The sequence below is a fragment of the Odontesthes bonariensis genome, chromosome 15 (assembly GCF_027942865.1).
Source record: "Odontesthes bonariensis isolate fOdoBon6 chromosome 15, fOdoBon6.hap1, whole genome shotgun sequence".
Lineage (NCBI taxonomy): Eukaryota > Metazoa > Chordata > Actinopteri > Atheriniformes > Atherinopsidae > Odontesthes > Odontesthes bonariensis.
The window spans coordinates 4,516,097-4,529,441 of NC_134520.1; the positions used below are offsets into that span (position 1 = coordinate 4,516,097).

A 13,345-nucleotide genomic window follows, 5' to 3' on the forward strand; every position below is an offset into this window, starting at 1 on the left:
AAGAAGTCACGAAACTGAGGAAATAAAATGGGCCAATCGAATCTTCTTTTATATCTTATTTTGAAATTATAAACATTTTCAAGTATGCTCATCCTCACAAACTGAGTCAAAACGGTCTGTATGACAACGGTGACATTCATTTTGATAAAATTAGACAGATGCTTCATGATTCTTTTTGTGATTTTCATCATATTACAAAATGAGATACATTTTCATGGATCAATTAGCCTTAAATTTTGTCTTGATCAGCAACAAGATTGTATTGATAATAATAATAGCAATAATGTACAGTTATTCAACAGTAATAGTGGCCATTTTGTAATGAAACGTTTTAAGTTTTATTTTGAGTGAATAAGTGTTCTTGTTATAGCTGTAGGGTATTATATCATTTATAATTCAAAAGGTAATGTGAATAATTCCTCCACTACATGTTGTGTTTGTTCTAATAGCACAGAATTGTCCCTTGTTTCATCCTCAGTTGATAACAGTGATTTGAATAATATATTACAGGATGATAAATAATGTTTCTCAGAATAAATTGTGTTTTTATTTTTTACGTAAACATTTAGACTGTCTTTTGGATCTGGAATTATCATTGAAAATGATTAAACATTCATGGGATTTCAGGAACTTATAGGATGATATGGTAGCTGCAATATCCCTGTTAGTTAAGATTAATTTCACAGCTGGCAATGTCTTGGTAAGACCAAATAAGAAGTCTTCATAATCCGAGAAATATTTTACAGCGTTGTGCCTCTTCACACTGAAGTGTGCTATTATAGCCCAACTCTCAGCGGGAAAGAATTGGATCTTTCAAATAGGTCAAGATGCAAGCAGTTAAAGAGGTTCCGTGCACTTATATGTCAGTGGTGACGCTGAAGTTTGATTCAGGTATGCAAGGGACATCATCACTCTCTTACAAGAGCTAAAACTGATCATACTTTGAAAAAAATCTCTACACCTCATTCAATATCTTCCACATTAAAACAATGGAGCTTTGAATAAGAGAATGAAAAATAATAAAAGTTAAATCAAAAATAAAACATGACGAGCATGGCAAACAGTTATATTCTATGAATTTTCTCAAAATGCAAATCAGTCTCTGTATAATTTCTGCTCCAAGATGCAGTTACCATTTGTAGATTTTAACACTTTGCCACATGTTCCAAAATCTAGAGCACAGGTTTTCAGTCATGTATCTTTTATCAACATCACCATTGTTTCTTAAAGATCTATCAAATCACTTTTCTTGTTCACAGAGGCATATTTATGACTCTGTAATTATGGAGGTAACACCTGCTTTAGGTGTTTCTTCCTTGGATGTGGATCCAAATCTCCGACCTCCCCCACCGAAGGTAGGCTACTTGCCTTTTCATACTCCATCAGATCAATGAACATTAAGAATAGTGTAACATGTGGAATGGGACAACTCTTTAATCATCAGTTTAACAGATATATTGTAATGACAGGATTGTGATTAGTATCACTGTCAGGATTAAGGCTACAATAATGACTATGATTGTGTTTGGAATATCTTAACAAGTGGAAAGTTACAAGTTGTAAAACAACATTTGTGTTGAAGTCATTATTAATCATGTCATATTCACTCACATGTAGCCTCTTACTCATGCAATAAAAAGGTTTGCAATGGGTGAAGATAATTTAAAACCAAACACAATGCTGCTTGTTTTTTTTTCCAGTTTTAGGTCGAATCCTGTGGGTGGCAGCATTGCTTAGCACAAAACAGTAAAAAAAAAAAAAAAAAGTTATGTGGAGAATGTCATGGTTGGGGTGATGAATAAAGATAAACACAGCTGTTGTCTTATTGCTATGGGAGAGTCATAGCTTTTAACTTTCTGTCTGTAATAATGAATGCAAGATGTGACCTCCATGTCCACAACCGATATGTGCAACATTAAGAATCCATACCTCTTGGTGTTCAGTTGACATGTTGATAAAGTACTGCCATAGAAACGCTTTTTACTTTGTCTAAGCATGGTGATTGAAAGCAAATTCAGATAGGTCAATGGAAGAAAATGAATTTGTGTATGACTTTATTCACTGGATGAGAGATGTAGTTTTGATGGGTCACTTTGGAATTTCCGGCCATCGTCTTCGTTTTTCACTGAGTGCAAACAATGACCCTGTGTCCTCACAAAGAAAGTGTATAGATATCTACACAATTCAATAAACTTAAGAACAACGGTGAGATGTACATTCATACAACCCCTAGGCAAAGCACCTGTTCAACTCTTTTGTAGTGCTTTTCCGAATTTCAATTCCCTGTTAAATAATTTGGTTCCCATATTTTGCCCTTATAATGCAGGCTTTCTGCAGCTGCAGTCGATTTTGGAATGACCTTTAGATAAATTATATTATCATACTGGACGCAGGGTGTCATTTTGTGAATTATGTAATTGAGAAATTGGAACAATAATATCCCACCTCATACGAAACACCCTAAGACGGCAACACAGAAATCATTATGCTCTGTGATTGGTTCGAAAGAAAGGGGCGTTGTAATAAACAAGCATTTCAGCCGTTTTCATTGGTCGCTGCCACGTCACTCCAATTGTTGCCTGGTGATGTGCTTGCAGCTTGTCAACCGCACGATCCAGTTACTGTAGCTGCCTGCTGCAATGAAAATATCGTCGTTGGTGGGTGGATATATATGGGCCCAGTTCCATCATTTTTTTCCCCCCCAAACACTGACTGAGTGAGTAGTTTATTTTATCGTTACTTATATAAGACTTGTAAAGTATTTGTTGAATATGAATATCTCATGTTCTACAAAAAAAACCAGGAAAGCTTGAGGTTTGTTTTTGGCTAATTTGTGATATTCTATGTTTAGTGAATCAGACAGAGCGCAGCAGAAACGCAACTGGCTTAATGATAACGTAACTAACAAGCCTCCAGAAATGTTAATTTGTCAGTTCGCGCTAAGTTGGCTTCAGTGTAGTCATATTGTATGTTTGACTTGTTGGATTTATTGCTCTGCATTGGAAATGAGGGAGGAACATTCATTCTGTGGGCAGTCGTTGCGAACACATACTCGCGCTCCCACACACAATTCGCTCTGGTATGTGTGTTTAGTTGTTGTTGAGGGTGTAGGAAATGTGTATTATAAAGCATCAGCACAAAACGCACGTGGGATGTTAACATCCAGTTTTATTTTGCTCACAATGCAACATCTTTGCCATGAACAGAGACCTCTGTTCGTTGTTGTTCTAGTTTTGTGAAGCTCCCCAAAAAATATGTTGCTACAAACCCATAAATGTTTGTGACGTTGTGAGCTGGGTAATTCTTTTTGCACATTTCCCATCACCTTGTGTAATTTTAATGACCTCAGACCCATTTCAGCATAGATAACAGTGCACTGATCACGTGAACAGGTTTCACAGTGAATTCCACACGTTCAGTCCATTACCACGCATGAGTCATTCTGTTGATACAGACAAAATATATGATCCACAGCGATGCCCAGTGCATTCCTGATCATATAAGCCTTCTAGACGTGGGCCTTGTGAGTAAAGGGCTTCAAATCTGCCCTGGAAAACAAAAAAGCTTGCACGCCAACCCCATGTAGGCTGTGAAGTGAGGAGATGAACCACAGTTGCTATCAGTTTACCTACTGCTGAGTAAGATAAGACCACACAGCAGTGTTTAGTGTTCAGGGAGACAGAGTTTATTTTGGTGCCGAGGTTTTGCATAGCGATGAGCAGCTCCTGTGCCCACAGCACTGTAGGAGACTGGGAGTGTGGGTCGGCTATGCAAGTCCTTGAGCTTTCCAGCAAGGAGAAGATGAAATGGAGAAAGTGGTGTCTGGAGTTTTATCTGATTTAATAAGCGTAAAGAGTGAGTGGATACCCGAGGAGACGCTTTGATCGCATTTAGAAAGTGTGTGCTGGTGTTTCACATGAAGGAATCTGGAGAAGGGGCATCGATGATGGGTATTTAATTCCATTATTTTTCAATTATATAGACATCATTTTTTATTCAGATGATTTATATTTAAGGGGCAATCCACTGATATGCCACATTAAGATGCATTTACACAATCTGTGGGGAGCTCCACAGTCTACTTGGAGAAGGTTGTATCATGTCTTGAGTAGCTTTGTAAAGAAAGTAGTCCCACAAATATGATCAGGGTTATCTTGGGTAATGCTTAAGACTTCAGTCATCTGGAAGAAAGCCTGTGTTATAAACTTGAAGTAAAGAGACTGAAAAATGAGGGCATTTAGGCGAGGGAGGTCTAAAGAAAGACGGTATTAAATTGCTTTCTGGGAACTGCTGGATCCAGTGGTTTTCGGTGTGTGATGTCAGCCTCTGCTGCACTTATTTTGAGAGCCAGATAGCTAAAGTAGAGTTGCCATTTAACTCAATATATACCAGGTATTTGCAACTGAAGTATCTTTTCCTTAACTTTTTTTTCCCACAACAAATCATTGTTTTGGTGCAATGCTTTCGTGCAGGTGAAGATGAGCCACTAAAGAAGGCATGTGGCAGATATTATGGCTGACAGCAGACGCACACACCTCGGGAGCCGACAGCTGGCTGCCTCACGCCATCCTGTAGCCGGGGCCCCTGTGCATGAGCTCCACGCACCTCACACAGCGCACCTTTTGACTTCATGAAGATCCCTAACATCGGTGATGTAATGAATAAATTTGAAGTCCTTGGGATTGTGGGTGAAGGTAAGAGCGCTTATTTGATTTGAAGACTGTTTTATACATTTTCCAGTCTAATCTTTTAGCCACAGTCTTTTGTGTACACCTACAAATTTGTGGAAGGGCTTTTTGGTGGTCAGTCATTTGATGGTTAAAGCCACGTTGCTAAAGATTTGCAATCAGTTTATTTCCAAACTGAAAACGGTACAAAGACAACATATCAAATAGTGAGACTGAGAAATTTCATCACGTTTTGGAAAATATATGCTTATTTGGAACTTGATTCCAGCACCAAGTCTGAAAAAAGGTTAGAACCAGGGCATTACCTACTCTTCCAACATCTTTCAATGCTGCATTTGGGAACCGTGCAGAACGGGGTTCAGCATCGTCTTGCTGAAAAAAAGCAAAGGCTTCTCTAAAAAAGGACCTCATAAGGATGGCAGCCTCTCCAAAACTGCAATATATTGTTCAGAAATACTGACACATTCACGGCTGTGCAAGTTATCCATGCCATTGCAAACGCTGGCTTTTAAACTATGTGCTGATCATGAGCAAGGTGGCCCCTTCAGCCTGAAGGGTGCCGTGTCGGTCATTCCCAAAATTAATTTAAAAGCTTGTTTCATCAGACTTTAGGACAGTTTTCCACCTCACCTCAGTCCTTCTCAATTTAGTTTAGGATCTTTTAATCTTATGTTCCATAGATGATGGAATCTTAAATTGTCTACCAATGCAGTACACCCACATACAGGTGAGCTCATCCATCCCCATCTTTACTTCTCAGGGACTTAACCTCTCTGGGATTCAGTCATGTCACTGACCAGTTGCCAGATAGCCTCAAAAGATGCGAAATGTTTCATCTATTGTGTTTTTGTTTTGTTTTTTACATTAAACAACATGTCTTTTGTTGCCAAAGCTAGTGTTGGGAAACATATGGCTGTCATTCATTTAGAAGGAGCCTGTAGGCTTCTCTCTAAAACCTTCTCTTGGCGTTACTGTTGCCTTGAGCCATTTTGTGAATATAAAGTTGCAGCAGCCCTGAGGTGAGGCTTTTCCCAGTTTTTACACCCCTACATTTATAATGTCTGGGTTGCGTGCCGGTAGAGGACACAGGGAGACTTTGAGATGGATGTTAAAAAAGTGCTTGTCCAATGATGAGTTTGTCTGGAAGAGAGTCAGCACTTTAAGTGCCACTTTAGGATGTAAAGCTATAAGAGGTATTTCTGTCCAACTCCACCCGCTGCCTTTGAACCCATGATGCAGTGCGCTCCACTCGATCCAGCATCATAGATTTTTCCTCTGTGATCTTGAGGTCAGTCAATGTTGTTAATGATTTGGTGCTAAGTGCTGCATTTAGGTTCACTCCAGAAATTAAAAAAACATTCATGTAATTATCTTCAGCACCGTATCTTAGGAGAGACGGACAGGGGAGTGAACAAGAGGAGAAGTTTAAGGTGGTTTTGCATCTTTTAGCACACAAACTGTGCTATTCTTTTTATTTTTATTATAATTTTTTTTTTTAGGAGCTATTCACTCAGGAGGTGGGGTTTGTACGAGCTGGTGACCATCTTGAAGCAGGAAGCCATTCTTTTTCAACATTTCTAAACTACAGTGTTTGCCTATTGACATTTTAGGGTCTTAAATACAGGCGGTTTCTTTGAATGAAAGTCATCCTATCACCTGGAATCCATGCCAGGCCACTCTCTCTTCTTTGAGGTTTCTTTTTTCTGTCCAGTTAACTGTTAAAGATTCATTGCTTTTAGTAGTGTTTTAAAATTCATGAGCACAGAAGCATTTTTAAAAGCTCCCAGCTAGCTATGAAATGAACTAAAGAGCAATCCTGAGAGCGTCTGAATGCTGTCTGTAATTAATTAATAAGTGTCTGTAAGTTAACTGGCAGAAGGGTCAGAGTGAGTGAAAACTACACAATAGAAAATCTACGAATCCATAATATTTGTCAAAGAAAATTGGGAAGTTGTCTAGAATGTAACACGCTACTTAAATCTGTAAAATAGTTAACTGATATGAACCTTTACTAAACAGACACAGCCAGAATTACATGTTTTTCAGAGTCCTCAGGGCCCAAAAAAGAGGAGGAATCTGTGTCCATTCTTGCTGATTAGAAATATTTCAGCTGCTCAATAGATTAGAATAGAAAAATACTCTATTCATCCCCCATCGGGGGAAATTCAAAATCAGTCAAGTAGTTCAAAATGTTTTCTTTAAAAAAAATATATATATTTACAATGATTGTATATTAGAACAATAAATAATAATAGTTTATAGTCATTGTTGTCTACTTCTCCCCCTCATTATGAGCCATATATTTTCAGTAAGAGACCATTCTGCGCTGCAGGTAGGTCAGTAAAGCACGCACTCTATGCCCTGGGCCTGAATTCACCCCATACCATTAAAGACGCTGTCTTCTGCACCTTTTGACTTAGAACAGCCTGGGTGGTCTTTCTGTCTTTGGCAGGTAGAGTTACAACTTCAGTTTTTCCTAAATCACAGTTTTCCTCAGCACAGAACACATGTCCGCTGTCCTTCTGTCCATCTGAGATAACCCAATGCGTGAAAATGGTTTTCCAAGCTTCTACTGGGCTCATGTGGCTACGCTGATCAGGGTGGCAGTTTCTCGTTGCAGTGCTGCCCGAGGGTTCAAAGGTCGCGCACACCCAGCAGTGGTTTCTGTCCTTTGCTTTTAACCAGGCTGCCTGAATCTTCTCACAACATTATGCACTGTATATATGTTGACAGACCACGCTTCTTCGCAATATTTTTCTGATGGAGTTTGGCACAAAGTGCTGAGTCATGGCCCATCCTTGTTTGGAAAGAAAGAGCTTTTCTGTAAACTTTAGTCTGTCTTTGCCTCTTTCCCAAAACTTTTTTGAGCTGCTGCTATCAACCTTGTTTAAATTTTTCATGTGTGGTGGAGACACAGAAAATAATTTCCTCATCATTTCCTCTCAACTTGGGTCTTTAAAGGAACGGTTCAAACGATTTGACAAATAACAGATTTGAATATAAGTTTAGCTGCATTTTAGACAACCTCCCAGCTTTTCTGGAAAGGGTTCATTTACAGTTCATTTGTGAACTGATACGTCTTCAGGATTTGCCTAAACTCTGTTGGTACGAAAGCAACGGCAGTACTTACAGAGCGGTCTCGTGTAGAGCACTGATGGGCTCGTGAAGGAGCACCGAACAGTTTGTCATATGCTTGCTCAGTCCAAAAATTCCTTTCGAACCCTCGGGGGAAGTGTGTGTGTGCGTGTGTGTGTGTGTGACTGCCAGGGTCGATAACATCAGAACTACAGTTGCTTGCCAACACTTGTGTCCTACTTTCTGAACCACCTGTCCTTAAACAAAGGGAGGTGGGTTTTTTTTCTCGATTTCTGTGCGCATATAAGAAGCAACAAAAGGGCAATTTAAAACACTTTGTTGATTCAGCTTTGTTTGAAACACTTGTTCCCCCCATTGGACCAAACGCTTTGTGTGATCCTGAGAAATGAGACAAATTGGGGTAGCCTTTGATTTTGATTAGAGATCATATGAAGCATGTGATGAATATTCATGAAAAAATGACAGGTAATCATGCGGTTTACTTCTGTTTTAGGTGCTTATGGTGTTGTTCTGAAGTGCCGACACAAGGTAAGGTCAAAACTTCCTTTTGTGTGGTTATGTATCTCCAGTCTTGTATTTTTCACATGAAAACGCTGTGGCAGAAAGTCAGCGTATTACTTCTGTATTCATGTTTGTTACCAACACTTAGAAAACCCTGCAAAGATTACACTGATGGTATCTTGAGCCCATCTCACACACACACACACACACACACACCCCTGTTGCTGTAAATACTCATTAGAGCATTATTACGTGTTAAACCATGACTGACGGCAGGAGGGCACTTTTTTACTTCGGCATCGTTTGTTAAAAAATCCCCAAACGCCCAGATGTTTTTGTTCTGAAAACTAAACAATGTTATGACTTCCCTTTCAAATATCACTCTTTCATCGGACTTGGAGTTTGGATTTAAAGTCTAATCATGCTTGGGACATCAAGAAGTTACATACCTTGATTGTCTTGGGCTCTGGCTGCAGTTCATGTTTTCATCGTGGTAGTTAGAGTTTTCTTTGTGTGTCCAATGATCTTATCGAGGCTAGTTTACGTCATGTTTTTGTCTGTTCGGGGTTCCTAGCGATCTAGAAGAGCACAGAGACAGAACATCAGCTCAATATATTGTCTTTAAAGGAGGTTTGTTCAAAGCAGGTCACAAAACACTTCTGTACAAAGGGTGCTTGATAACTCGTAGCCCCTTTATGTCTGATTAGTTTCTTCGTGAGTAAGATCTGCTTTGAAAAGAAGCAAATTAGTCAATTTACATCCATTTCCTCCAATAGTTGATTTGTTGTTGTTTTTTTCATGCTAAAGTGGCTTTATGAGGTTGTCTTGATGCATTTCATTTTTAGCACAAGATTAAGGAAAACCGTAACGGCGACAAAAAAAGAAAATAGCAGCACCATGAAAATTAGACAGCCCACACTGCAGTAATAGCCTTGTCATCTTGGTCCATTTAAGGAAGACGCTGTGCCAAGAAATGACAGCAATCCACTATGAAGAAGAGAAACTACCTCCCACTTTCTGCAAAAAGGAGACAAAACATTTTCTCAGCCCTTTTAATCAAAGTTCTTGACATTTCTTCTTGTTCTGCAAACTGTGCATCTACCCTCGTTACATTGTTTATCACAGCAATGGTCTTAACTCAGTGTAGCCAGGTTTTTAATGGCAGAGAGTTAGCTTAAGTGTAAGAAAGGCGACACAGAGACGTTATTTTCAGCAAGCTCTCAGAAGAGAGGGAAAAAAAACAAGGATACCACTGCTGTAAGCCGGAAACACAGCCTATAATTACCGGGCTTTATTATTCAAACTGATTGATCACAGGGCTAGGCAGCTGCAAATGCCAATGTCGCCATTTTAAACAACAGCACACACATCAATAGATCTCAATTTGGTCCACACAACAGATGGGGTCTGCTTTGTGTAATGTTTTTCATTGTCGTGTTTATTTGTGAAAAAATCCGTCTTCATCAATGGTATGGCAGTGTTCGACATCCTTGAGGAAATTCAGATTTCCTTTTACAACATATATATATGTGCATATGTATGTAAATAATTAAAGCATTCGTCATTTTAATTAGATCATTTATCCTCCAAACTCCTTAGCCTTTGCCACACATTTTCTGGGCCCTGTGTGTGTTGGAAATGTTATGATATACACAGTAATGATGGAATATCTGTAGGTGACTGCGCTGTGTTTGACGTGTGAAAGCACAGGAGGATGAATTCTCTGGCTGCAGATCAATATGGACCACTGCCATCTGGAAAATATTGCATTGTTAGTGTGAATGAACCTCCGTGTATTTTCAAGGGCCAGCTCGCAGATCTATGCTGCATAATTATGCTGGCGCACAGTCAAACACACGGTTCGTGCACACAAGCACACGTAATCAGCTGACACGTTACATTGCAGAAAAACACATAAGCAGACCGAAGGTTTGGTGGTGCTTTGATTCCGGTCAGGGACGAGCCATGGCCAGAGAAGATGGTTACATTTATATGGAGCTGCAGCTGCCTGCACTTACAGAACATACTTATTTCACCAGAGGCACGCCTCCCCCCCCACCAGTATTTTACTCATACAATACATGTCTTTAACATGGATGATTAGATTTAATGAAGACGTGGGTTTAAATCAACAAAGAATCTATATGCTCAGTTACATTTACCAGTTTCCACATGATAATCTGAATCTATTTAAAAAGCTCCACATCTACTCCACGGGGTGCGTGTGTCAGCAGAAGAGACAGCTGGGCTAATTGTGGCATAAGCAGGGGGACACAGAGAAAGTGTTGATGTCAGTTTGGTGGTTTAAGCTATCACGTTTTTATTGTCAGCATCGTAGCCTAAAGCGATGCTTGAAAGTTTGTGAACCTTTAGAATGGAATAGGACCAAAAAACATCCGATTTTCATTGTCCTACAAAAAGTAGTTTCAGTGGACAAAAATGCTATACCTGGACATTAATTGGGGAAAATGGCCCAATGTTAGACATCTAGTGGTAAAAGTATGTGAATCTTTGCCTTCGGGATCTGTGAACTCCTTGGCTTAACTCGAACTGAACATTTGCGATAACTCTGGGTCAGTCCTGTGAAAGTCGTAGCTTACTCCTCTGTACGGAACAGCTTCAGATCTGTGATGCTGGTTGGTTTTTCTCACGAGCTGCTCACTTCACTTCCTTCCAGTACATTTGCGTTGAATTCAGGTCAGGACTATGACTTGGCCATTCCAAAACATTTGCTATATTCATCTTTAACGATTCTTTGGAGAAAAAAAAACTGGTGAGCGCGGTGTCCATGTCTTGCTGCATAAACCCACTTTCTGCTGAGATCCAGTTCTTGTACAGATGTCCCGACATATTCTTGTAAAATTCATGGATATGATTAAGAATGAATTGTTCCATCAGTAGTAACGAGCTGTCCTGACCCAGCTGCTGCTAAATACGCACAAACCATGATACTACCACCACTGTGTTTGACAGGACGGGGCAAGGTTCTTTAAGGATTTTTTTCCTCCCAAAAAAAACTGTTTTGGTCTAATTTGTCTAAGATTTTCCAACAACCATCTAGTCCAGTCATGTGATCTTCATCAAACTGCAGCTGAGCACCAATGAGCTTTTTTTGGAGAGCAGTGGGTTTGTTGTTTGACATGGACACTTCATTGTTAATTGTTCTGATCACAGACTAACAGACATTAAGACACTGGAGTTAATTCGCCCTTATTTACTTAGAAGATTCCCTGGGTTCCCACCTTTCTTTCAAAGTTATCTGTGTTGGTCGACCTCTCTTGAAGAGGCCAACAAAGCTCTTAAAGTTGTTCCATCTGAATCAACAGATGTTTCCCCGAGGTCCTCTCAAATCTCTTTTGTTCCCGTCAAAATGAGACACTTACACAAATATTTGTTGTGAATGTATATGTATATTCTTTGGTCTCAGTGTGTAGAAAGGCAGGGCTGTGGGCAATTTAGCGGTTCTGTCATACAAGCTCACTAAATGCAGACTCAGTGTAAAGATTAAGCAAATATGGAACTTTGCCGTAACCCCACATCATTACCTCACCCCTACCAGGTGCACGCTTTTTATTTTTGATATCTTTTGATGCTTAATCACTCAATCTTGTGCTACTTTGCCAAGTGTTGCCACAGCTTTTGATAAAGGCAATATGCAGAATAAAGTTGCAACATACTGTTTGAGTATGTCAAAGTGTTGAGCAAATCGGGAGACGGAGAAGCTTTTGTCTTGTAGTTCTGTTTCATTTTTAATTTGCCTCTTGTCCATGTAAATTATGGATAACCAAAAGTACATGTTTTGGCCTCTCTAAGTCTTTTCCGGTCCAGTTTCTTTTGGGATTGCAGTGTTTTATAGTGGCCTGGTAACACAAAATGAGGGGGCTTAACACATTCAAGATGCTCCAAGGATGCTGCAGCATCATATTCACTTTTTTTTTTTTCTTTTGTGTTGATGCTTGATAAAACCCCATGTATTATACAAATTTATTATAAGCTGCTGTAATTAAAAGTCATAACTGTGGAGCCTGGAACACATCAGTATGCAGCTGTTTTTAAAAGAAAGAAGATGAAGCTAAAACAGATGTCAGGAAAAGGAATACCGACTTCTTAGACAAATTGTGGACGCCTTGGACATTTTATAGACACTTAAATGAGTTTCAAATGGCTTTCTCATTTGCAAAGTTTTTTTTATTTTAAAGAACAAGTTCTTATGATGCGTTGTCTGGCCAAAAACGTTTCATAACTGCTCAAGGCAAGGTAGAAAGCTGGCAAGAAACAATCATCAGTAAACTGGGCACAACAGCATATTTATACAGATCAGACCATAATCAGACCATATTTTAATATATATATATATAGGCTGTGTATCTATGGTGCTTTAAGTTCGATCGATTTGTCATCTCTTGTTTTTGGTTCACAATTTCCATATCTTTCACAGACCCAAACAACAGCTTAATTAAACTTGAAAAACTCAGATCATGTCATTAATTCTCACTTTGAGGTTGTTGGTTTTTTTTAAGGAAGATTTCAGTCCTGTGTGCTGAATTGATGCTTCCTCATCTTGCATCTTGTGTTTTTCCTAAATGTTTACTTTGGAATAAAATACCGGCTGGACTCGTTTATCGGTGTTGCTCGGTTTATCGTTTGGTGCTTCGGTTTTGTTTGCGAATTCTCAGTATTGCCGAAACTGGGATCCTCAGCGCTGGGGGCGAAACTCACGCCTTTTTTTGCTTACTTAAGTTTGACCCTGAGTCAAACTACCCATTAGAAGATGTGTTTGCTCAGCATCGATTACATAGCTTGAGGCCATCGCTCCACTCCTTTGCAATAGTTGCCTCTTTGCACTGTGAATATTCTACTGCCAACAAAATATTTAAAGAACTGAGGTTTCTTTTCGTTGCCCTTGAACACGTGACACACTTTCTGCTTGTCGCAGGCTTCTGTGGTACGCTTGTGTTTTCAGATCTCCGACTCAAATCTGGGACCTGTTGACTTACAAAATGAAACCCTTTGTTGAAACTTACCTCTGAAGTAATTCAAATACAAAGGCTTCTCTCTTG

General features: G+C 39.4%; 1 protein-coding gene across 3 annotated transcripts in view; it reads left to right on the top strand.

Moving 5' to 3' along the window:
* The first annotated feature begins 2,629 nt into the window (after window positions 1-2,629).
* Window positions 2,630-13,345, top strand: part of LOC142400118 (cyclin-dependent kinase-like 5) — a 42,641-nt gene continuing 31,925 nt past the window's right edge. For all 3 annotated transcript variants that reach the window (XM_075484755.1, XM_075484758.1, XM_075484756.1), the window contains exons 1-3: window positions 2,630-2,716; window positions 4,473-4,694; window positions 8,278-8,312. In XM_075484755.1, coding sequence (XP_075340870.1) covers window positions 4,631-4,694; window positions 8,278-8,312 — 99 coding nt within the window. In that variant the 5' untranslated portion in view covers window positions 2,630-2,716; window positions 4,473-4,630. The remainder of the gene's footprint in view (window positions 2,717-4,472; window positions 4,695-8,277; window positions 8,313-13,345) is intronic.